The sequence below is a fragment of the Heptranchias perlo genome, chromosome 12, assembly GCF_035084215.1.
Source record: "Heptranchias perlo isolate sHepPer1 chromosome 12, sHepPer1.hap1, whole genome shotgun sequence".
Classification (NCBI taxonomy): domain Eukaryota; kingdom Metazoa; phylum Chordata; class Chondrichthyes; order Hexanchiformes; family Hexanchidae; genus Heptranchias; species Heptranchias perlo.
The window spans coordinates 63234015-63259940 of NC_090336.1; the positions used below are offsets into that span (position 1 = coordinate 63234015).

At 49.4% G+C, this 25926-nt stretch overlaps 1 protein-coding gene across 2 annotated transcripts in view; it reads left to right on the forward strand.

Moving 5' to 3' along the window:
• Nucleotides 1-25926, forward strand: part of spon1b (spondin 1b) — a 467163-nt gene that overhangs the window by 405462 nt on the left and 35775 nt on the right. For both annotated transcript variants that reach the window (XM_067994217.1, XM_067994218.1), the window contains 3 exons: nt 15656-15796; nt 19230-19305; nt 22574-22756. In XM_067994217.1, the coding sequence (XP_067850318.1) occupies nt 15656-15796; nt 19230-19305; nt 22574-22756 (400 nt within the window). The remainder of the gene's footprint in view (nt 1-15655; nt 15797-19229; nt 19306-22573; nt 22757-25926) is intronic.

Here is a 25926-nt window from a genome sequence, read left to right on the forward strand (position 1 = left end):
CTCCCGGTCACTGCTCCCTCTCCTTTATATCCCCACTCTGCTAAAGGTCACTGGTCCCTCTCCTTTATATCCCCACTCTGCTCCTGTTCACTGCTCCCTCTCCTTTATATCCCCACTCTGCTCCAGGTCACTGCTCCCTCTCCTTTATATCCCCACTCTGCTCCTGGTCACTGGTCCCTCTCCTTTATATCCCCACTCTGCTCCTGGTCACTGGTCCCTCTCCTTTCCGTCCCCACTCTGCTCCTGGTCACTGCTCCCTCTCCTTTATATCCCCACTCTGCTCCCGGTCACTGCTCCCTCTCCTTTATATCCCCACTCTGCTCCCGGTCACTGCTCCCTCTCCTTTATATCCCCACTCTGCTAAAGGTCACTGGTCCCTCTCCTTTATATCCCCACTCTGCTCCTGTTCACTGCTCCCTCTCCTTTATATCCCCACTCTGCTCCAGGTCACTGCTCCCTCTCCTTTGTATCCCCAATCTGCTCCTGGTCACCGCTCCCTCTCCTTTCCGTCCCCACTCTGCTCCTGGTCACTGCTCTATCTCCTTTATATCCCCGCTCTGCTCCCGATCACTGCTCCCTCTCCTTTATATCCCCACTCTACTCCCGGTCACTGCTCCCTCTCCTTTTTTTCCCCACTCTGCTCTCGATCACTGCTCCCTCTCCTTTATATCCCCGCTCTGCTGCTGGTCACTGCTCCCTCTCCTTTCTATCCCCACTCTGCTCCTGTCGTCTGCTCCCTCTCCTTTATATCCCCACTCTGCTCCTGTTCACTGCTCCCTCTCCTTTATATCCCCACTCTGCTCCTGTTCACTGCTCCCTCTCCTTTGTATCCCCACTCTGCTCCCGGTCACTGCTCCCTCTCCTTTATATCGCCACTCTGCTCCCAGTCACTGCTCCCTGTCCTTAATATCCCCACTCTGCTCTCGGTCACTCGTCCCTCTCCTTTATATCCCCGCTCTGCGCCCGGTCACTGCTCCCTCTCCTTTATATCCCCACTCTGCTGCCGGTCACTGCTCCCTCTCATTTATAACCCCACTCTGCTCCCGGTCACTGCTCCCTCTCATTTATATCCCCACTCTGCTCTCGGTCACTGCTCCCTCTCCTTTATATCCCCACTCTGCTCCAGGTCACTGCTCCCTCTCCTTTATATCCCCACTCTGCTCCAGGTCACTGCTCCCTCTCCTTTATATGCCCACTCTGCTCCCGGTCACTGCTCCCTCTCCTTTATATGCCCACTCTGCTCCTGGTCACTGCTCCCTCTCCTTTTGTATCCCCACTCTGCTCCAGGTCACTGCTCCCTCTCCTTTATATGCCCAATCTGCTCCTGGTCACTGCTCCCTCTCCTTTATTTCCCCACTCTGCTCCAGGTCACTGGTCCCTCTCCTTTATATCCCCACTCTGCTCTCGGTCACTACTCACTCTCCTTTATATCCCCACTCTGCTCCTGGTCACTGCTCCCTCTCCTTTATATCCACACTCTGCTCCCGGTCACTGCTCCCTCTCCTTTATATCCCCACTCTGCTCCAGGTCACTGCTCCCTCTTCTTTATATCCCCACTCTGCTCCAGGTCACTGCTCCCTCTCCTTTATGTCCCCATTCTGCTCTCGATCACTGCTCCCTCTCCTTTATATCCCCACTCTGCTCTCGGTCACTGCTCCCTCTCCTTTATATCCCTTCTCTTCTCCCCGTCACTGCTCCCTCTCCTTTATATCCCCGCTCTGCTCTCGGTCACTGCTCCCTCTCCTTTATATCCCCACTCTGCTCCAGGTCACTGCTCCGTCTCCTTTCTTTCCCTGCTCTGCTCCAGGTCACTGCTCCCTCTCCTTTATATCCCCGCTCTGCTCCCGGTCACTAGTCCCTCTCCTTTATATCCCCGCTCAGCTCCCGATCACTGCTCCCTCTCCTTTATATTCCCACTCTGCTCTCGGCCACTGCTCCCTCTCCTTTATATCCCCGCTCTGATCTCCGTCACTCTCCCTCTCCTTTATATCCCCACTCTGCTCTCGGTCACTTATCCCTCTCCTTTATATCCCCACTCTGCTCCCGGTCACTGCTCCCTCTCCTTTATATCCCCACTCTGCTCCCGGTCACTGCTCCCTCTCCATTATATCCCCACTCTACTCCTGTTCACTGCTCCCTCTCCTTTATATCCCCGCTCTGCACCCGGTCACTGCTCCCTCTCCTTTCTATCCCTGCCCTGCTCCCGGTCACTGCTCCCTCTCATTTATATCCCCGCTCTGCTCTCGGTCACTAGTCCCTCTCCTTTATATCCCCGCTCTGCTCTCGGTCACTGCTCCCTCTCCTTTATATCCCCGCTCTGCTCTCGATCACTTCTCCCTCTCCTTTATATCCCCGCTCTGATCTCCGTCACTCTCCCTCTCCTTTTTTTCCCTCTCTGCTCTCGATCACTGCTCCCTCTCCTTTATATCCCCACTCTTCTCTCGGTCACTGCTCCCTCTCATTTATATCCCCGCTCTGCTCCTGTTTACTGCTCCCTCTCCTTTATATCCCCACTCTGCTCTCGGTCACTGCTCCCTCTCCTTTATATCCCCACTCTGCTCCCGATCACTGCTCCCTCTCCTTAATATCCCCACTCTGCTCTCGGTCTCTCGTCTCTCTCCTTTATATCCCCACACTGCTCCCGGTCACTGCTCCCTCTCCTTTATATCCCCACTCTGCTCCCGGTCACTGCTCCCTCTCCTTTATATCCCCACTCTGCTCCCGGTCAGTGCTCCCTCTCCTTTATATCCCCACTCTGCTCCCGGTCACTGCTCCCTCTCCTTTATATCTCTGCTCTCGGTTACTGCTCCCTCTCCTTTATATCCCCGCTCTGCTCCCGGTCACTGCTCCCTCTCCTTTCTCTCCCCACTCTGCTCTCGGTCTCTAGTCTCTCTCCTTTATATCCCCACACTGCTCCCGGTCACTGCTCCCTCTCCTTTATATCCCCACTCTGCACCCGGTCACTGCTCTCTCTCCTTTATATCCCCGCTCTGATCCCGGTCACTGCTCCCTGTCCTTTATATCCCCACTCTGCTCCAGGTCACTGGTCCCTCTCATTTATATCCCCACTCTGCAGCAGGTCACCGGTGCCTCTCCTTTATATCCCTACTCTGCTCCCGGTCACTGTTCCCTCTCCTTTATATCCCCACTCTGCTCCCGGTCACTGCTCCCTCTCCTTTATATCCACACTCTACTAAAGGTCACTGGTCCCTCTCCTTTATATCCCCACTCTGCTCCTGTTCACTGCTCCCTCTCCTTTATATCCCCACTCTGCTCCAGGTCACTGCTCCCTCTCCTTTATATCCCCACTCTGCTCCTGGTCACTGGTCCCTCTCCTTTATATCCCCACTCTGCTCCTGGTCACTGGTCCCTCTCCTTTCCGTCCCCACTCTGCTCCTGGTCACTGCTCCCTCTCCTTTATATCCCCACTCTGCTCCCGGTCACTGCTCCCTCTCCTTTATATCCCCACTCTGCTCCCGGTCACTGCTCCCTCTCCTTTATATCCCCACTCTGCTAAAGGTCACTGGTCCCTCTCCTTTATATCCCCACTCTGCTCCTGTTCACTGCTCCCTCTCCTTTATATCCCCACTCTGCTCCAGGTCACTGCTCCCTCTCCTTTGTATCCCCAATCTGCTCCTGGTCACCGCTCCCTCTCCTTTCCGTCCCCACTCTGCTCCTGGTCACTGCTCTATCTCCTTTATATCCCCGCTCTGCTCCCGATCACTGCTCCCTCTCCTTTATATCCCCACCCTACTCCCGGTCACTGCTCCCTCTCCTTTTTTTCCCCACTCTGCTCTCGATCACTGCTCCCTCTCCTTTATATCCCCGCTCTGCTGCTGGTCACTGCTCCCTCTCCTTTCTATCCCCACTCTGCTCCTGTCGTCTGCTCCCTCTCCTTTATATCCCCACTCTGCTCCTGTTCACTGCTCCCTCTGCTTTATATCCCCACTCTGCTCCTGTTCACTGCTCCCTCTCCTTTGTATCCCCACTCTGCTCCCGGTCACTGCTCCCTCTCCTTTATATCGCCACTCTGCTCCCAGTCACTGCTCCCTGTCCTTAATATCCCCACTCTGCTCTCGGTCACTCGTCCCTCTCCTTTATATCCCCGCTCTGCGCCCGGTCACTGCTCCCTCTCCTTTATATCCCCACTCTGCTGCCGGTCACTGCTCCCTCTCATTTATAACCCCACTCTGCTCCCGGTCACTGCTCCCTCTCATTTATATCCCCACTCTGCTCTCGGTCACTGCTCCCTCTCCTTTATATCCCCACTCTGCTCCAGGTCACTGCTCCCTCTCCTTTATATCCCCACTCTGCTCCAGGTCACTGCTCCCTCTCCTTTATATGCCCACTCTGCTCCCGGTCACTGCTCCCTCTCCTTTATATGCCCACTCTGCTCCTGGTCACTGCTCCCTCTCCTTTTGTATCCCCACTCTGCTCCAGGTCACTGCTCCCTCTCCTTTATATGCCCAATCTGCTCCTGGTCACTGCTCCCTCTCCTTTATTTCCCCACTCTGCTCCAGGTCACTGGTCCCTCTCCTTTATATCCCCACTGTGCTCTCGGTCACTACTCACTCTCCTTTATATCCCCACTCTGCTCCTGGTCACTGCTCCCTCTCCTTTATATCCACACTCTGCTCCCGGTCACTGCTCCCTCTCCTTTATATCCCCACTCTGCTCCAGGTCACTGCTCCCTCTCCTTTATATCCCCACTCTGCTCCAGGTCACTGCTCCCTCTCCTTTATGTCCCCATTCTGCTCTCGATCACTGCTCCCTCTCCTTTATATCCCCACTCTGCTCTCGGTCACTGCTCCCTCTCCTTTATATCCCTTCTCTTCTCCCCGTCACTGCTCCCTCTCCTTTATATCCCCACTCTGCTCTCGGTCACTGCTCCCTCTCCTTTATATCCCTTCTCTTCTCCCGGTCACTGCTCCCTCTCCTTTATATCCCCACTCTGCTCCCGGTCACTGCTCCCTCTCCTTTATATCCCCGCTCTGCTCTCGGTCACTGCTCCCTCTCCTTTATATCCCCACTCTGCTCCAGGTCACTGCTCCGTCTCCTTTCTTTCCCTGCTCTGCTCCAGGTCACTGCTCCCTCTCCTTTATATCCCCGCTCTGCTCCCGGTCACTAGTCCCTCTCCTTTATATCCCCGCTCAGCTCCCGATCACTGCTCCCTCTCCTTTATATTCCCACTCTGCTCTCGGCCACTGCTCCCTCTCCTTTATATCCCCGCTCTGATCTCCGTCACTCTCCCTCTCCTTTATATCCCCACTCTGCTCTCGGTCACTTATCCCTCTCCTTTATATCCCCTCTCTGCTCCCGGTCACTGCTCCCTCTCCTTTATATCCCCACTCTGCTCCCGGTCACTGCTCCCTCTCCATTATATCCCCACTCTACTCCTGTTCACTGCTCCCTCTCCTTTATATCCCCGCTCTGCACCCGGTCACTGCTCCCTCTCCTTTCTATCCCTGCCCTGCTCCCGGTCACTGCTCCCTCTCATTTATATCCCCGCTCTGCTCTCGGTCACTAGTCCCTCTCCTTTATATCCCCGCTCTGCTCTCGGTCACTGCTCCCTCTCCTTTATATCCCCGCTCTGCTCTCGATCACTTCTCCCTCTCCTTTATATCCCCGCTCTGATCTCCGTCAATCTCCCTCTCCTTTTTTTCCCTCTCTGCTCTCGATCACTGCTCCCTCTCCTTTATATCCCCACTCTTCTCTCGGTCACTGCTCCCTCTCATTTATATCCCCGCTCTGCACCCGGTCACTGCTCCCTCTCCTTTATATCCCAACTCTGCTCCTGTTGTCTGCTCCCTCTCCTTTATATCCCCACTCTGCTCCTGTTTACTGCTCCCTCTCCTTTATATCCCCACTCTGCTCTCGGTCACTGCTCCCTCTCCTTTATATCCCCACTCTGCACCTGTTCACTGCTCCCTCTCCTTTATATCCCCACTCTGCTCCCGATCACTGCTCCCTCTCCTTAATATCCCCACTCTGCTCTCGGTCTCTCGTCTCTCTCCTTTATATCCCCACACTGCTCCCGGTCACTGCTCCCTCTCCTTTATATCCCCACTCTGCTCCCGGTCACTGCTCCCTCTCCTTTATATCCCCACTCTGCTCCCGGTCAGTGCTCCCTCTCCTTTATATCCCCACTCTGCTCCCGGTCACTGCTCCCTCTCCTTTATATCCCCGCTCTGCTCTCGGTCACTGCTCCCTCTCCTTTATATCCCCGCTCTGCTCCCGGTCACTGCTCCCTCTCCTTTATATCCCCACTCTGCTGCCGGTCACTGCTCCCTCTCATTTATAACCCCACTCTGCTCCCGGTCACTGCTCCCTCTCATTTATATCCCCACTCTGCTCTCGGTCACTGCTCCCTCTCCTTTATATCCCCACTCTGCTCCAGGTCACTGCTCCCTCTCCTTTATATCCCCACTCTGCTCCAGGTCACTGCTCCCTCTCCTTTATATGCCCACTCTGCTCCCGGTCACTGCTCCCTCTCCTTTATATGCCCACTCTGCTCCTGGTCACTGCTCCCTCTCCTTTTGTATCCCCACTCTGCTCCAGGTCACTGCTCCCTCTCCTTTATATGCCCAATCTGCTCCTGGTCACTGCTCCCTCTCCTTTATTTCCCCACTCTGCTCCAGGTCACTGGTCCCTCTCCTTTATATCCCCACTGTGCTCTCGGTCACTACTCACTCTCCTTTATATCCCCACTCTGCTCCTGGTCACTGCTCCCTCTCCTTTATATCCACACTCTGCTCCCGGTCACTGCTCCCTCTCCTTTATATCCCCACTCTGCTCCAGGTCACTGCTCCCTCTCCTTTATATCCCCACTCTGCTCCAGGTCACTGCTCCCTCTCCTTTATGTCCCCATTCTGCTCTCGATCACTGCTCCCTCTCCTTTATATCCCCACTCTGCTCTCGGTCACTGCTCCCTCTCCTTTATATCCCTTCTCTTCTCCCCGTCACTGCTCCCTCTCCTTTATATCCCCACTCTGCTCTCGGTCACTGCTCCCTCTCCTTTATATCCCTTCTCTTCTCCCGGTCACTGCTCCCTCTCCTTTATATCCCCACTCTGCTCCCGGTCACTGCTCCCTCTCCTTTATATCCCCGCTCTGCTCTCGGTCACTGCTCCCTCTCCTTTATATCCCCACTCTGCTCCAGGTCACTGCTCCGTCTCCTTTCTTTCCCTGCTCTGCTCCAGGTCACTGCTCCCTCTCCTTTATATCCCCGCTCTGCTCCCGGTCACTAGTCCCTCTCCTTTATATCCCCGCTCAGCTCCCGATCACTGCTCCCTCTCCTTTATATTCCCACTCTGCTCTCGGCCACTGCTCCCTCTCCTTTATATCCCCGCTCTGATCTCCGTCACTCTCCCTCTCCTTTATATCCCCACTCTGCTCTCGGTCACTTATCCCTCTCCTTTATATCCCCTCTCTGCTCCCGGTCACTGCTCCCTCTCCTTTATATCCCCACTCTGCTCCCGGTCACTGCTCCCTCTCCATTATATCCCCACTCTACTCCTGTTCACTGCTCCCTCTCCTTTATATCCCCGCTCTGCACCCGGTCACTGCTCCCTCTCCTTTCTATCCCTGCCCTGCTCCCGGTCACTGCTCCCTCTCATTTATATCCCCGCTCTGCTCTCGGTCACTAGTCCCTCTCCTTTATATCCCCGCTCTGCTCTCGGTCACTGCTCCCTCTCCTTTATATCCCCGCTCTGCTCTCGATCACTTCTCCCTCTCCTTTATATCCCCGCTCTGATCTCCGTCAATCTCCCTCTCCTTTTTTTCCCTCTCTGCTCTCGATCACTGCTCCCTCTCCTTTATATCCCCACTCTTCTCTCGGTCACTGCTCCCTCTCATTTATATCCCCGCTCTGCACCCGGTCACTGCTCCCTCTCCTTTATATCCCAACTCTGCTCCTGTTGTCTGCTCCCTCTCCTTTATATCCCCACTCTGCTCCTGTTTACTGCTCCCTCTCCTTTATATCCCCACTCTGCTCTCGGTCACTGCTCCCTCTCCTTTATATCCCCACTCTGCACCTGTTCACTGCTCCCTCTCCTTTATATCCCCACTCTGCTCCCGATCACTGCTCCCTCTCCTTAATATCCCCACTCTGCTCTCGGTCTCTCGTCTCTCTCCTTTATATCCCCACACTGCTCCCGGTCACTGCTCCCTCTCCTTTATATCCCCACTCTGCTCCCGGTCACTGCTCCCTCTCCTTTATATCCCCACTCTGCTCCCGGTCAGTGCTCCCTCTCCTTTATATCCCCACTCTGCTCCCGGTCACTGCTCCCTCTCCTTTATATCCCCGCTCTGCTCTCGGTCACTGCTCCCTCTCCTTTATATCCCCGCTCTGCTCCCGGTCACTGCTCCCTCTCCTTTATATCCCCACTCTGCTCTCGGTCTCTAGTCTCTCTCCTTTATATCCCCACACTGCTCCCGGTCACTGCTCCCTCTCCTTTATATCCCCACTCTGCACCCGGTCACTGCTCTCTCTCCTTTATATCCCCGCTCTGATCCCGGTCACTGCTCCCTGTCCTTTATATCCCCACTCTGCTCCAGGTCACTGGTCCCTCTCATTTATATCCCCACTCTGCTCCAGGTCACCGGTGCCTCTCCTTTATATCCCTACTCTGCTCCCGGTCACTGTTCCCTCTCCTTTATATCCCCACTCTGCTCCCGGTCACTGCTCCCTCTCCTTTATATCCCCACTCTGCTAAAGGTCACTGGTCCCTCTCCTTTATATCCCCACTCTGCTCCTGTTCACTGCTCCCTCTCCTTTATATCCCCACTCTGCTCCAGGTCACTGCTCCCTCTCCTTTATATCCCCACTCTGCTCCTGGTCACTGGTCCCTCTCCTTTCCGTCCCCACTCTGCTCCTGGTCACTGCTCCCTCTCCTTTATATCCCCACTCTGCTCCCGGTCACTGCTCCCTCTCCTTTATATCCCCACTCTGCTCCCGGTCACTGCTCCCTCTCCTTTATATCCCCACTCTGCTAAAGGTCACTGGTCCCTCTCCTTTATATCCCCACTCTGCTCCTGTTCACTGCTCCCTCTCCTTTATATCCCCACTCTGCTCCAGGTCACTGCTCCCTCTCCTTTGTATCCCCAATCTGCTCCTGGTCACCGCTCCCTCTCCTTTCCGTCCCCACTCTGCTCCTGGTCACTGCTCTATCTCCTTTATATCCCCGCTCTGCTCCCGATCACTGCTCCCTCTCCTTTGTATCTCCACTCTACTCCCGGTCACTGCTCCCTCTCCTTTTTTTCCCCACTCTGCTCTCGATCACTGCTCCCTCTCCTTTATATCCCCGCTCTGCTGCTGGTCACTGCTCCCTCTCCTTTCTATCCCCACTCTGCTCCTGTCGTCTGCTCCCTCTCCTTTATATCCCCACTCTGCTCCTGTTCACTGCTCCCTCTCCTTTATATCCCCACTCTGCTCCTGTTCACTGCTCCCTCTCCTTTGTATCCCCACTCTGCTCCCGGTCACTGCTCCCTCTCCTTTATATCGCCACTCTGCTCCCAGTCACTGCTCCCTGTCCTTAATATCCCCACTCTGCTCTCGGTCACTCGTCCCTCTCCTTTATATCCCCGCTCTGCGCCCGGTCACTGCTCCCTCTCCTTTATATCCCCACTCTGCTGCCGGTCACTGCTCCCTCTCATTTATAACCCCACTCTGCTCCCGGTCACTGCTCCCTCTCATTTATATCCCCACTCTGCTCTCGGTCACTGCTCCCTCTCCTTTATATCCCCACTCTGCTCCAGGTCACTGCTCCCTCTCCTTTATATCCCCACTCTGCTCCAGGTCACTGCTCCCTCTCCTTTATATGCCCACTCTGCTCCCGGTCACTGCTCCCTCTCCTTTATATGCCCACTCTGCTCCTGGTCACTGCTCCCTCTCCTTTTGTATCCCCACTCTGCTCCAGGTCACTGCTCCCTCTCCTTTATATGCCCAATCTGCTCCTGGTCACTGCTCCCTCTCCTTTATTTCCCCACTCTGCTCCAGGTCACTGGTCCCTCTCCTTTATATCCCCACTCTGCTCTCGGTCACTACTCACTCTCCTTTATATCCCCACTCTGCTCCTGGTCACTGCTCCCTCTCCTTTATATCCACACTCTGCTCCCGGTCACTGCTCCCTCTCCTTTATATCCCCACTCTGCTCCAGGTCACTGCTCCCTCTCCTTTATATCCCCACTCTGCTCCAGGTCACTGCTCCCTCTCCTTTATGTCCCCATTCTGCTCTCGATCACTGCTCCCTCTCCTTTATATCCCCACTCTGCTCTCGGTCACTGCTCCCTCTCCTTTATATCCCTTCTCTTCTCCCCGTCACTGCTCCCTCTCCTTTATATCCCCACTCTGCTCTCGGTCACTGCTCCCTCTCCTTTATATCCCTTCTCTTCTCCCGGTCACTGCTCCCTCTCCTTTATATCCCTTCTCTTCTCCCGGTCACTGCTCCCTCTCCTTTATATCCCCACTCTGCTCCCGGTCACTGCTCCCTCTCCTTTATATCCCCGCTCTGCTCTCGGTCACTGCTCCCTCTCCTTTATATCCCCACTCTGCTCCAGGTCACTGCTCCGTCTCCTTTCTTTCCCTGCTCTGCTCCAGGTCACTGCTCCCTCTCCTTTATATCCCCGCTCAGCTCCCGGTCACTAGTCCCTCTCCTTTATATCCCCGCTCAGCTCCCGATCACTGCTCCCTCTCCTTTATATTCCCACTCTGCTCTCGGCCACTGCTCCCTCTCCTTTATATCCCCGCTCTGATCTCCGTCACTCTCCCTCTCCTTTATATCCCCACTCTGCTCTCGGTCACTTATCCCTCTCCTTTATATCCCCACTCTGCTCCCGGTCACTGCTCCCTCTCCTTTATATCCCCACTCTGCTCCCGGTCACTGCTCCCTCTCCATTATATCCCCACTCTACTCCTGTTCACTGCTCCCTCTCCTTTATATCCCCGCTCTGCACCCGGTCACTGCTCCCTCTCCTTTCTATCCCTGCCCTGCTCCCGGTCACTGCTCCCTCTCATTTATATCCCCGCTCTGCTCTCGGTCACTAGTCCCTCTCCTTTATATCCCCGCTCTGCTCTCGGTCACTGCTCCCTCTCCTTTATATCCCCGCTCTGCTCTCGATCACTTCTCCCTCTCCTTTATATCCCCGCTCTGATCTCCGTCACTCTCCCTCTCCTTTATATCCCCACTCTGCTCCCGGTCACTGCTCCCTCTCCTTTATATCCCCACTCTGCTCCCGGTCACTGCTCCCTCTCCTTTATATCCCCACTCTGCTCCAGGTCACTGCTCCGTCTCCTTTCTTTCCCCGCTCTGCTCCTGGTCACTGCTCCCTCTCCTTTATATCCCCACTCTGCTCTCGGCCACTGCTCCCTCTCCTTTATATCCCCGCTCTGATCTCCGTCACTCTCCCTCTCCTTTATATCCCCGCTCTGCTCCCGGTCACTGCACACTCTCCTTTATATCCCCGCTCTGCTCCCGGTCACTGCTCCCTCTCCTTTATATCCCCACTCTGCTCCCGGTCACTGGTCCCTCTCCTTTATATGCCCACACTGCTCCAGGTCACTGCTCCCTCTCCTTTATATCCCCGCTCTGCTCCCTGTCACTGCTCCCTCTCCTTTCTATCCCCACTCTGCTCCCGGTCACTGGTCCCTCTCCTTTATATGCCCACACTGCTCCAGGTCACTGCTCCCTCTCATTTATATCCCCACTCTGCTCTCGGTCACTGCTCCCTCTCCTTTATATCCCCGCTCTGCTCTCGGTCACTGGTCCCTCTCCTTTATATCCCCGCTCTGCTCCCGGTCACTGCTCCCTCTCCTTTATATCCCCGCTCTGCTCTCGGTCACTGCTCCATCTCCTTTATATCCCCGCTCTGCTCTCCATCACGCTCCCTCTCCTTTATATCCCCACTCTGCTCCCGGTCACTGCTCCCTCTCCTTTATATCCCCACTCTACTCCTGTTCACTGCTCCCTCTCCTTCATATCCCTGCTCTGCTCCCATTCACTTGTCACTCTCCTTTTTATCCCTGATCTGCTCTCGGTCACTGCTCCTTCTCCTTTATATCCCTGCTCTGCTCCCGGTCACTTGTCCCTCTCCTTTATACCCCCACTCTGCTCTTATCACTGGTCCCTCTCCTTTATATCCCCACTCTGCGGAGTTGGTTCTGGTACAGAGTAGACACATCTCTATGAGGGGGAAAGGAAAGGCATCCAAAGCTAGAGCTCCCTGGATGACTCAAGATGTAGAGATTAAAATGATACAGAAAATGGAGGCTTCTGATGAATGTAAGGTTCATAATACAGTGGAGAACCAGGCTGAATACAGAAAGTACAGAGGAGATCTAAAAAGGGCAATATAAGGGGCTCAGAGAGAGCATGAAAAAAGATTAGTGGCTAACATAAAAGGGAACCCAAATGTCTTTTAAAAACATATAAATAGTAAAAAGATAGTCAAAGGAAGAGTGGGACCGATTAAGGACAAAAAAGGAGATCTTCTTGTGGAGGCAGAGGGTATGGATGAGGTAATAAATGAATACTTCACATCCGTCTTCACTGGAGAAGAGGATTCTGCCATTGTAGCTGTAAAGGAGGAGCTGGTAGTGATATTGGATAGGAGAAAATAGATCAAGAGGAGGTACTTGAAAGATTGGCAATACTCAAAGTAGAAAAATCACCTGGTCCAGATGGGATGCATCCTGGATTACTGAGGGAAGTAAAGGTGGAAATTACGGAGGCTCTGGCCACAGTCTTCCAATCCTCCTTCGATATGGGGACGATTGCAAATGTTACAGCCCTGTTGAAAAAAGGCGAGAGGAATAAAAGCAGCAATTAAAGGCCAGTCAGCCTAATGTTGGTGATGGGGAAACTTTTAGAGACAATAATCCGGGACAAAATTAATTGGCACTTGGAAAAGTGTGGGCTAATAAACGAAAGTCAGCACGGATTTGTTAAAGGAAAATCGTGTTTGACCAACATGATTGGGTTCTTTGATGAAGTAACGGAGAGGGTTGTTGAGGGTAGTACGGTTGATGTTGTGTGTATGGACTTTCAAAAAGCATTTGATAAAGTACCACATAATAGACTTAAAAGCAAAATTGAAGCCCATGGGATTAAAGGGACAGTGGCAGTGTGGATTCAAAATTGGCTAAGGGACAGAAAGCAGAGAGTAGTGGTGAACGGTTGTTTTTCAGACTGGAGGGAAGTATACAGTGGTGTTCCCCAGGGGTCAGTATTAGGACCACTGCTCTTTTTCATTAATATTAATGACCTGGACTTGGGAGCAGAGGGTATAATTTCAAAGTTTGCAGATAACATGAAACTCGGAAATGTAGTAAACAATGTGGAGGATAGTAACAGACTTCAAGAGGACACAGATAGACTGGTGAAATGGGCAGACACATGACAGATGAAATTTAATGCAGAGAAGTGTGAAGTGATACATTTTGGTAGGAAGAATGAGGAGAGGCAATAGAAACTAAATGGTCCAATTTTAAAGAGGGTGCAGGAACAGAGAGACCTGGGGGTATATGTACACAAGTCTTTGAAGGTGACAGGACAAGTTGAAAAGGCTGTTAAAAAGGCATATGGGATCCTGGGCTTTATAAACAGAGGCATAGAGTACAAAAGCAAGGAAGTTATGCTAAACTATTATAAAAGACTGGTTTGGCCTTAGCTGGAGTATTGTGTCCAATTTTGGGCACCACACTTTAGGAAGGATGTGAAGGCCTTAGAGAAGGTGTGGAAAAGATTTACTAGAATGGTACCAGGGATGAGGGACTTCAGTCATGTGGAGAGACTGGAGAAGCTGGGATTGTTCTTCTTATAACAGAGAAAGTTAAGAGGAGGTTTGATAGAGGTTTTCAAAATCATGAACGGTTTTGATAGATTAAATAGGGAGAAACTGTTTCCAGTGGCAGAAGGGTTGGTAACCAGAGGACTGGCAAAAGAGCCAGAGGTGACATGAGGAAACATTTTTCTGCACAGCGAGTTGCAATGATCTGGAATCCACTGCCTGAAAGGGTGGTGGGAGCAGATTCAATGGTAAATTTCAAAAGGGAATTAGATAAACACTTAAAGGGAAAAAAATTACAGGGCTATGGAGAAAGAGCAGGGGAATGGGACTAATTGCATGGCCCTTTCAAAGTGGTGGCACAGACACGATGGGCTAAATGGCCTCCTCCTGTACTGTTCCTACTATGACATGATACTTGGATATGATACTATGATTCAGTCAGTTTTGTTTGCATTCCCAAGACTTTCCCTCAATTCCCACAGAGTTGAGTTAAACCAATAGCCTTTTGTGTGGAACTCTGTCTTATGTCTTTTGGAGTCTAAGTACAGCACGTTGCAGTGGGTTTTTGGGATGGCGATTTGGCTATTTTGGGATGGCTATTTGGGATGTCACTTCCTCAAAGAAGTCAAAGAGGTTGGTCAGGCAGGATCTTCCCCTCACCTGACTACACCTTAATCACCTTCAGTCTCGATTTTGTTAGCCTGTTCCTTGCCGCTCTTCCTGCCTCAACCCTTCACCAGTTACAACTCAGCACCACCCACACCCTCATCCACATGGAAGTGCCGCACTCCCATTGCTCCTGTCCAGTTGATTTCCCAGCAAGTTGAGTTCAGAATTCTTGTCCTCCCTTTCAAATCCTTCTGATGCCTCATTCCAACCTACCATACTAATGTCCTCCAACCTTGTCTCCTTACATGTAGGTTCCATTCTATAATCACTGGGTTTCTCTTGGCCTCAGTCCCCTCTGCTCCACTAGCGGCAGCTGCTCATTCGTTCATTGCACTCTTGTGCGACAAAATTTCCTGCCTGGTTCCATCTGCCACTTAGAATCATAGAATGGTTACAGCACAGAAGAAGACCATTTGGCCCATTGAGCCCATGCCGGCTCTTTGTAAGAGCAATCCAGTTAGTCCCATTCCCCCACTCTTTCCCCGTAGGCCTGCAAATTTTTTCCCTTCAAGTATTTATCCAATTCCTTTTTGAAAGCCATGATTGGATCTGCTTCCACCATCCTTTCTCTGCTTTCAAAAACCTCTTCAAAACTCAGCTCTTTGACTGATCATAGAAACATAGAAAATAGGAGCAGGAGTAGGCCATTCGGCCTTTCGAGCCTGCTCCGCCATTCAATATGATCATGGCTGATCCTCTATCTCAATACCATATTCCCGCTCTCTCCCCATCCCCTTGATGCCTTTTGCGTCTGGAAATCTATCTAGCTCCTTCTTAAATATATTCAGTGACTTGACCTCCACAGCCTTCTGTGGTAGAGAATTCCACAAGTTCAACACCCTCTGAGTGAAGAAATTTCTCCTCATCTCAGTCCTAAATGTCCTACCCCATATCCTGAGACTGTGACCCCTCGTTCTGGACCCCCCAGCCAGGGAAAACATCCTCCCTGTATCCAGTCTGTCTAGCCCTGTCAGAATTTTATATGTTTCAATGAGATCCTTAGCACCTCCCTCACTCTGACCCTTTCCCTTTTTCCTTCTGCTTGTGTTTGCTGTTTGTTTTTTTGTGACATTTTCTTGCACACGAGGAGCTCTATGGAGTTGCAAGTAGTCACTGGGTTTTTTTTTATTCATTTCACTTCATTCAAAATTGTTACCACATGCATTTGTTCACCAACATTTTCTATCTTTCCTGTTTCTCAGGCCCCTAACCAACTGGCAGAGCCTCAAGAAAGAATTAGACCATTAACCAGCCTGGACCATCCAAAAAGCCCCTTCTATGACCCCGAAGGGGGTCCAATCGTCCCTGTGGCCAGGGTTGTGATCGAAAGAATTGCAAGAAAGGTAATGTCGGCTTGTTATCGTATTCGGAACCTGCTGTGTCCATTCAGCTGAAACAAGTAACTTGTGATAGGCTTAACTTCATTAGGGAATCAAGAGATTGCAACCTCCAGAACTTGGCCTTGCATCTGACAAGTTTGTTACAACACCTATTTGCTATCACATTTTTTGGAACATTTTCCCATTGCGGGAATACAAAATATGGCCTGGAAATTCTGATTGGCTCCCTCTGCCGACGGATGTGTAGCGACCTGTAAATCCACCAATGGCTGAAAACGGGAGACACCAAGTTGCGGGGAAATTAGGGTCATTAGCGTAGTTGGAGTGAACTGCCATTGCTTTGAAAGGTCTTTCAGCGTTGCTTGTCCCAATCTATGGTGGAACGTTCCATAGCTGTTCTACTGGAGGGGGACCCCGAGGCTCCACAAGAGGAAAAAGTCTTTGTCTCAGCCTTTTGTTTTATTAATTTATTGAATGTAGGCATCGCTGGCGAGGCCAGCATTTATTGCCCATCCCTAATTACCCTTGAGAAGGTGGTGGTGAGCCGTCTTCTTGAACCGCTGCAGTCCATGTGGTGAAGGTTCTCCCACAGTGCTGTTAGGGAGGGAGTTCCAGGATTTTGACTCAGCGACGATGAAGGAACGGCGATATATTTCCAAGTCGGGATGGTGTGTGACTTCAATGGGAATGTGCAGGTGGTGTTGTTCCCATGTGCCTGCTGTCCTTGTCCTTCTAGGTGGTAGAGGTCACTGCCGAAGAAGCCTTGGCGAGTTGCTGCAGTGCATCCTGTGGATGGTACACACTGCAGCCACAGTGCGCCGGTGGTGAAGGGAGTGAATGTTTAGGGTGGGGGATGGGGTGCCAATCAGGCGGGCTGCTTTATTCTGGATGGTATCAAGTTACTCGCCACAGAATACCCAGCCTCTGACCTGCTCTTGTAGCCACAGTATTTATATGGCTGGTCTAATTAAGTTTCTGGTCAATGGTGACCCCCAGGATGTTGATGGTGGGGGATTCGGCGATGGTAATGCCGTTGAATGTCAAGGGGAGGTAGTTAGACTCTCTCTTGTTGGAGATGGTCATTGCCTGGTACTTGTCTGGCACGAATGTTACCTGGCATTTATCAGCCCAAGCCTGGATGTTGTCCAGGTCTTTCTGCATGCGGGCATTGACTGCTTCATTATCTGAGGGCTTGCGAATGGAACTGAACACTGTGCAATGATCAGCGAACATCCCCACTTCTGTCCTTATGATGGAGGGAAGGTCATTGATGAAGCAGCTGAAGATGGTTGGGCGTAGGACACTGCCCTGAGGAACTCCTGCAGCGATGCCCTGAGGCTGAGATGATTAGCTTCCAACAACCACTACCATCTTCCTTTGTGCTAGGTATGACTCCAGCCACTGGAGAGTTTTCCCCCGATTCCCGTTGACTTCAATTGTACTCGGGCTCCTTGGTGCCACACTCGGTCAAATGCTGCCTTGATGTCAAGGGCAGTCACTCTCACCTCACCTCTGGAATTCAGCTCTTTTGTCCATGTTTGGGTCAAGGCTGTAATGTGGTCTGGAGCCGAGTGGTTCTGACGGAACTCAAACGAAGCATTGATAAGCCGGTTATTGGTGAGTAAGTATTGCTTGATCGCACTTTCGACGACACCTTCCATCACTTTGCTGATGATGGGGCATTAATTGACCGGATTTTAATTGTTCTGCTTTTTGTGGACAGGACATACCTGGGCAATTTTATACTTTATCGGGTAGATGCCAGTGTTGTAGCTGTACTGGAACAGTTTGGCTAGAGGCGCAGCTAGTTCTGGAGCACAAGTCTTCAGCACTACAACCTGGACCGGGACACGTGCCAGGACTGATCACTTGCCTCCGCAGAGCTTATGGGCCCTTTTAAAAGGCCTCAATGGGCTCAAGCCAGCTGTCAGCTGGTGAGAATTCTGTTCGAACTTTCTGGGTGGATTTCCTGGGGTAGCCTCAGGCATCACCCCTTGACATGGAGGAGGGGTGGGAGTGTGGGGGGGAGGGGAGGAACTGACGTAAGATCTGCCCACTCTCATTGAGGTGCAAGTTGGGCGGGATCCTGGCTGAACCTGGTTCCACCCCATGTTCTGGCCCTCCCAATCCAGAGATCTGCCGGATTTTCCCCTGGACCCCGATCGGAATTGAGAGGGTCAGTGTTTTTGTCATGTTATTCCTTCCATATCGTCGCCTGACTTTGTGTAAAAAAACGTCCTTCTCGGATCCAACAAACATCATGAGGACCAGTGGCACCAGTTAAAAAATATCAGAGCTCAGTTAGTCGCTTCTTCTGAATGTTAGAAATCGTTATGGGATAGGAGCGGCCAGACAGGAATGCTACTGGCTGGTGTGAGATGGACTCAGTCAAAGGAACCTACAGTCAACTTATGCTTTTTTTTTGTATTTCAGAATGAATTTTATTCATAAAATTTGTAAAGGTACATACAATGCAATTCAAGTCACGCTTCAAACAATACAATACGGATCATACAATTTGCAACGGTGCATACAGTACAAATCAATGGTCCCGGTGTAATCAATAGTTACACACCATGCATTGTAAATACAGTTCATGGCACCCTAGGTTGCCTCCTTGCATTACATTCGTTACCGGTTACAGATACAGTACATTGCGTTATGTTCATTTATCATTTTACATTCTGTCCGAGGGGGTTTTTCCCTGAATCCAGCTCCTCGGTATACAGTGGTGGGAGGGCTCTAAACGGGGGCCTTTCCCCATAGAGCCTTTGCGTAGGTCGCACCTCGTCTCAGTCCGTCCCGCAGCATGTACTCCTGCACCTTGGAGTGTGCCAGTCAGCAACACTCGATCGTGGACAGCTCCTTCAGCTGGAAATCAAGCAGGTTTCGGGCGGACCAAAGGGCCTCCTTCACCGAGTTGATGGCCTTGACAGCTCACGGATGCCACTTAGTGGCAACAGATTACAGTGATTTTTTTTTTCTCTCTGCTGAGCCCAGAACGGGCGAGTTACACTTCAGGGTTGCTGCGGTTTATAAAATGATTGTAAACTCGGCCAGCTGGAGTTTTGAAAGTGCAGCCTGGCAGTTAGCTGAGGGCATGAAAATTTGCAAGACCACGGTCTCCAGCCTGACAGGACTCCCTGCTAAACCCAATACAACAGCAGCGGAGTCATTGAAATAAGAAACCGTTTTGTGAGATTTCACTTCAAGCTTACTCAGAGAATTGGACAAGGTTAATCGAAACAATGTAGTTTGCACCATAATCACAGTTTTATCATCTTTTTAAAACATTTTCTTTAATTGCATTTACCAGAGCCTAATTGCGAGCAGGTTTTAAATGTTACTGCCAAATAGATCTTTTTTGGTCTGGCTGTGTTTCTTGCATGTGTAAATTGGGCCTTTTTATTCATGGTTCTTAATAATCTCTCCACAGGGGGAGCAGTGTAATATTCAGCCTGATAATGTAGATGATATTGTGGCAGATCTCACCCCAGAGGAGAAAGACGAAGGTAATTGTGTTACAATTAATTAATTCAGTGTTCTGGTGCCATTTCAGACTGGAGGAGCATTTTTCCACTGTAAGCAAGGTTATTTTAAAATAACGCTACAGGTAAATACAATTTTTTTCTCATGCATTTAACTTCGGTTTGTTGCTTCTGAAAATATCATAGATTCGATCGTATGAATTTGAGCCCTGGCGTAGAAATTTGCTGCAAGTCCCACTGATTTGGGGGAGATGGGGAGAATTTTTTTTTCGCAGCAAGTTGTAATGATCTGGAATCACTGCCTGAAAGGGCGGTGGAAGCAGATTCAATAGTAACTTTCAAAAGGGAATTGGATAAATACTTGAAAAGGAAAAATATGCAGGGCTGTGGGGGAAAGCGCTGGGGGGAGTGGGACTAATTGGATTGCACTTTCAAAGAGCCGGCACAGACATGATGGGCCGAATGGCTTCCTTCTGTGCTGTCCGATTCTCTGACCTTCGCACCTGGATTCCCAATATATTATCCTCGTGCGTGATTTGTAAAATCTTCTCCTTAAACACCAAGGGGCAATCAAGAGCTTTGTACAATGATTGACCTGATTAAAGAAGTAGTCCAACTTCCATGCATGTATCAAAGATGAACCTAAACAGGCTCGTAGTCCTGGGATAAATCCTCGCACATTTTAAATGTTAAATGTATCTAACCGATTTTAAGAACGAATGGGGTGGAATTTTATCCTGACTGGCTGGGTGGTAATCTGGCAGTGTGGATTGCCTGCCTCTTATAGAACCCGCCCGATGTTCCATCTATTGATTTCAATGGCATGGAAAATCGAACGGGTTCTATAATGGGCGACCCGCTCTGCGAGATTATTACCCAGGGGTGAGGAAGAAAATCTACCCTGGTTTTGTGATCTTTCCCTTTTGCCTAGAATTCACCCTTGCTTTTCTGAAGGGTGTGCCTCATATTGAGAAACATTTTTTAAGGTTACCAGCTGCCCATCTAATATCTTGCTCAAAAGGCCATTCTAAATGAGCTTAAACAGCAAGTGCCAGCAGACTATTATAAAATGGAGGCATCATAGCTCTTAACTGACGTTCACACGCCTATTTTACAATTGGGGTCATTGGATAGCCATCAGAAACTTGGAATTCCGGCTGATTTTCCCTTGTCTTTAGCCCAGTGGACCTAAGGCTATTTGTAGTGGTAATACTGCTGCCCTGTGCTACATCTGCCTCTCAGTACAGCTGAGGCATTGTACTTACATGGTAAGTTTCTTAGTTCAATGAGCCATTGTCCCACTCATCTATCCCCCTATTTTGAGATCATTAACTTTTTCCATTGCAAGTGACAAGAAGTCTTGAATCTTGCTTCAACACTCAGTACAACTCGATCCCTCTCACTCGCTGCCTTTCCATTGGAGAGAGAAGCAGAGAAGAGCAACACGGCTGATCCCAAGCCAAAGAAACTGAGCTGTGAGGGAATATTAGAGAAACTCAAATGCGACAGTCTCGCGAGAAGATGGTTAAGAGGAACCCTTCGAGGGATATCATAGTGGATACAGCACAGGAGGAGGCCATTCGGCCCTTGTGCCTATGCCGGCTCTTTGAAAGAGCTATCCAATTAGTCCCACTCCCTGGCTCTTTCCCCATAGCTCTGTAAATTTCTTCCTTTCAAGTATTTATCCAATTCCCTTTTGAAATTTACTATTGAATCTGCTTCCACCGCCCTTTCAGGCAGTGCATTCCAGATCATAACAACTCGCTGTATAAAAAAAAATGTTTCCTCATGTCGCCTCTGGCTCTTTTGCCAATCACCTTATATCTATGTCCTCTGGAAATATTAAATGGTGAACTCAGAATATTACTTCAAAAGTAAGTCAGGAAAATAGGACCAGAGGATATATATTGAAAAAAGAATCAGGAAAAATATCCTCACTAAATATTTGGAGTTAAAGGGAAGTGGATCAGTATTTGATAAAGAAACATTTAGAAACAAAAGCTCACTGTTGTGCCTCAGCCTTACCACAATCTCTTGAGTTTAGAAGGTTGAGGGGTGATCTAATCGAAGCATTGAAAATGATTAAGGGATTCGATAGGGTAGATACAGAGAAGCTATTTCCTCTGGTGGGGCAATCCAGAACAAAGGGGCACAATCTTAAAATTAGAGCTAGTCCATTCAGGAGTGAAATCAGGAAGCACTTTTTCACACAAAGGGTAGTGGAAATTTGGAATTTTCTCCCCATAAAGGCCGATTCTACGACCGATCGATTTTTGTTAGGTAAGGTTATCAAGGGACATGGATCAAAGGCGGGTAAATGGAGCTGAGGTACATATCAGCCATGATCTGATTGAATGGAGGAACAGGCTCGAGGGGCTGAATGGCCTCCTGCCATTCCTATGTTCTGAATCTGCCAGCCAGGGTTTCAGAGGGAGAAACATTGAGGCATTCAAAGTATGGGTAGATGCTCAGAAGAGAGAGCTGGGTTACGAGTTTTGATGGGATGAAGGACCTTTCTCAACCTTATTTTCTTATAGCTTGTCTTCAACAAGTGAAAGCACATAGGAATAAAAGGTAACAAGGCCATATCTTTTTTATTGCTATTACATATTAACAGGTCAACAACCTAAGGAACAAATAATATCAAAAATGTCTTCAAAATATCTTTTAATGGTAGGAGAAGGCAGTGCACCAGTTTCACATGTCCCCCACCCCCCCACTGTTTCAATAGTTGAGCAGACTCTGTAAAGGGGAGAATTTCCCGGTGCTCACATCGCTTATCTTGATAAGCATAGAATTAAATGTTAAAAAGATTTTAGAAAGTATTTTATAAAGTTAATCAGCTTTCTACATAACTGACATCGAAAGGGATGTGAAAACAACAATCTGTTACTTCACAGCGGGTGTGTGAAAATCTAGTCACCCATTGGAAAGATTGGATTTGTCCATCGAATCTGAGGCCGGAATCAAAATAGTTGTCTGATTGGATGCATTGGGTGTCATTTTAGCTTTTGATGATGGTGTAAAATGAGCGATAGATCAGCAGCCCAAAATATACCTGTCTAATCCTCCTTTCTATTGAATTCAACAGCAAGGAAAATCGGTGGGAGGTGTATAATGGGCGTCCGATTCTAGATCGACCGTTTTACGCCAATGTCGAAAGTCAGAATGACCCCCATTGAATCTCAGGGGAAGATTCTTCACTTTGAAGTTTAACTGGTACACGATTGGGAGTGCGAGGTATTAGCCAAGGTAATTGAATAATTGTCTGTTTTTAACCCTTGCTTTGCAGATGATACTCCAGAAACCTGCATCTACTCCAATTGGTCTCAGTGGTCAGCCTGCAGCTCCTCCACTTGTGAGAAAGGGAAACGGATGAGGCAACGGATGCTCAAAGCACAACTGGATCTAAGTGTGCCTTGCCCACATACTCAAGACTTTGAGCCTTGTATGGGGCCAGGTTGCAGTGACGATGGTAAGCAAGCACAGTGACCATTGCGATGAACGTATATGGAGAGTGTGGGTGATGAATGAAAGGAACTACTTAAGTTAGTGATGTGATGAGGAATTGAAACTTCTCTTTCCTTTCACCCCCGGGGCCACAGTTTAATTTCAGCTCAAACTAATGGCGGGAACATCTGCTCATTGGCGGCCGTTAGGATTAGATTTGAAATGAATCTGTGCAGACTCAACCTGTTCCTGGAGAACGTGAATCAGCAATAGAAGACTGCGCACTATTGGGTACTGTGTTGGCTACCTCATGCAGAAAGAGCACAGCCATGGCCAATGGAAAATTCACTCAATGAAAAAGAAAGAAACTTGCATTTATATAGCACCTTTCATGACCTCAGGACGCCCCAAAGCACTTTACAGCCAATGACATACTTTTAAAGTGTAGGCACTGTTATAATGTAGGAAAAGCGGCAGCCAATTTATGCACGGCAAGACCCCATAAACAGCAATATGATAATGACCAGATAATCTGTTTTAGTGATGTTGGGTGAGGGATAAATATTGGCCAGGACACTGGGGAGAATCCCCCTGCTCTTCTTCGAAATAGTGCCATTGGGATCTTTTACGTCCATCTGAGAGAGCAGATGGAGCGTCGGTTCAACGACTCATCCACAAACCAGATGAACTGAGGTACTAGGCGATGTAACTTCCGCGATCCCCAGGAGTGGTCAGTGCTAATAATGGGAGCCAAAAGTAGAGAAATCTTCCATTTCTAACCATCTATGCCTCCCAACTTGACCAGCAAGAAATTTAAATACCCAAAAATGATTTAGGTCATGGAATACAACAGAACGTTGCCAACATTTATTCCCTGAACAATTTTACAATCGCTGATCCAGTCTGTACCTTGGGAACATTATTCACCCATTGTGAGTTTACCCTGCCTCTAAATTAGTAATGCTGCAGAAGTTTCCACATGGATCATCCCAGCTACCCAATACATGGGACCGAGATGACATCATCCAGATTCCCACCTCCGGGTTACTATGCTCAAAATGGTGGACCTCACAGTTAGCTAGAACATGAAATGATGCTGCAGAAATATGCTTGAAATTTCTTTCCAAATCACTCAATACAGGCCCTTTAAATATGGAAACAGTTAGTTACGTGATATCTGGTCCTTTGATAGTGGACGTGCAGCTGTGGAACATTTCCCACCAGTACTTCAGCTCGTAAAGCAGAGGAAGATCAAGAGAGCTGTAAGGGGTAATTCTGTGAGGCTCCTAGGGCCTTGGTAGCAGTGAGCGTATGATGGAAAATTGGGATAGAGTGTTATAGGCCGAATGCAGATCCACCCTCAAATCTGATGAGGCTCTGTGCCACAATAGGAGCATCACAAAATCACTCCTGTAGTTCCTAAGCTTAGCCTAATTGCCAACTATGCATTAATATACCGCCTTTCACATCCTCCCAAAGTGCTCCATGCCAATGAATTACATAGGAAAATGTAGCAGCCAATTTGCATACAGCACGGTCCCACAAACAGCAAATGGGATGAATGAGCAGTTAAGCTCATCTCCCAAACCCGCGACCTCCAACACTTAAAAGGACAAGGACAGCAGGGGCATGGGAACACCATCACCTCCAAGTTCCCCTCCGAGTTACACACCATCCCGACTTGGAAATATATCAGCCGTTCCTTTATCGTCACTGGGTCAAAATCCTGGAATTCCCGACCTAACCGCACTGTGGGAGCAGCTTCACCACTCAGACTACAGTGGTTCAAGAAGAAGGCTCAACACTACCTTCTCAAAGGCAAGTAGGGATGGGCAACAAATGCCGGCCTCGCCAGCAACGCCCACATCCCAAGAATGAACTAAAAATAGGCTGTTTTGGTGATGTTGGTTGAGGAATGAATGTTGGCTCGGGCACTGGGAAAGCTTCCAGGGTTGAGTGATAAATGTTGACCAGAACACCAGGAAAATTCCCCGCCCTTCTTCAAAAACGTGCCACATTTCTTTTGTAATATTGTTCTTGAAGCCATGTCAATCTACTGAGAAAACTTGGTTAATAATAAAAAGGTAAGTGTAGTGTAGGATCATCATTCATGTATAAAAGGCTTTCTATCCACAGAAGACAGCTAACATTCTTTTCGTCAGTTTTCCTACTGATTAGCATGAAGACCTTCCATGAAGTTATTCCTAAAGGTCCATTGTGGCAACCAAACGATCATTTCACGCTTGAGAGCACGTTGCTTTGCTAAACTCAGCTTCAGCATACTGGTCAACCATTTAGCACACCTGTCAGTCCTCGTGTGACCAATTACCTTACTGCAAAGAGCAAATGGTGATTTGCACTCAGTTCTACCAAACAGAGTCATTACATTAAAAGGAGGCTAAACTCGAGTTGTTAGGAATTGGTCTGTGCAGTGAGATGGGGATTTTTTTCTCCTTAAATAAGGATCTGAATAAATTAAAGAAAGAAAGAACTTGCATTTATATAGCGTCTTTCACGACTTCAGGACATCCCAAAACACTTTACAGCCAATGAAGTACTTTTGAAGTGCAGTCACAGTTGTAATTTTAGGAACGTGACAGCCAATGTGCGCACAGCAAGATCCCACTAACAGCAATGAGATAATGACCAGATAATCTTTTTTAGTGCTGTTGGTTGACGGATAAATATTGACCAGGACACAAGGGAGAACTCCCCAACCCTTCTTCCAAATACTGCCGTGGGATCTTTTATATCCACCTGAGAGAGCAGGTGGATATAAAAGGTTTAACATCTCATCTGAAAGACGGCGCCTCTGACAGTCCAGCACTCCCTCAGTACTGCATTGGGAGTGTTAGCCGAGAGTATGTGCTCAAGTCCCTGGAGTGGGGCTCGAACCCACAACCTTCAGACTCAGGCGAGAGAGCTACCCACTGAACACAAGTAGTGCATTACTTTTAAAATTAACGTTTTGAATGGTTTTGTTTTACATTTGGGTTGCAGCAGCAGCTGTTGACTGTTCATGCTGACTGTCCAAGGGGAAACATTGGCAATCCTGCAAAGTACTTGCCCATTTCCAAGTTCAATTGACCTGAATGGATTGTCTGAACTGCAGTTGGTTAGCTCAACCTGCCAGCCAAGTGACAGCAAGTGATCAATTGTGTGGTAACAACATCCGAGCTGTAGTGCTGAAGTCTT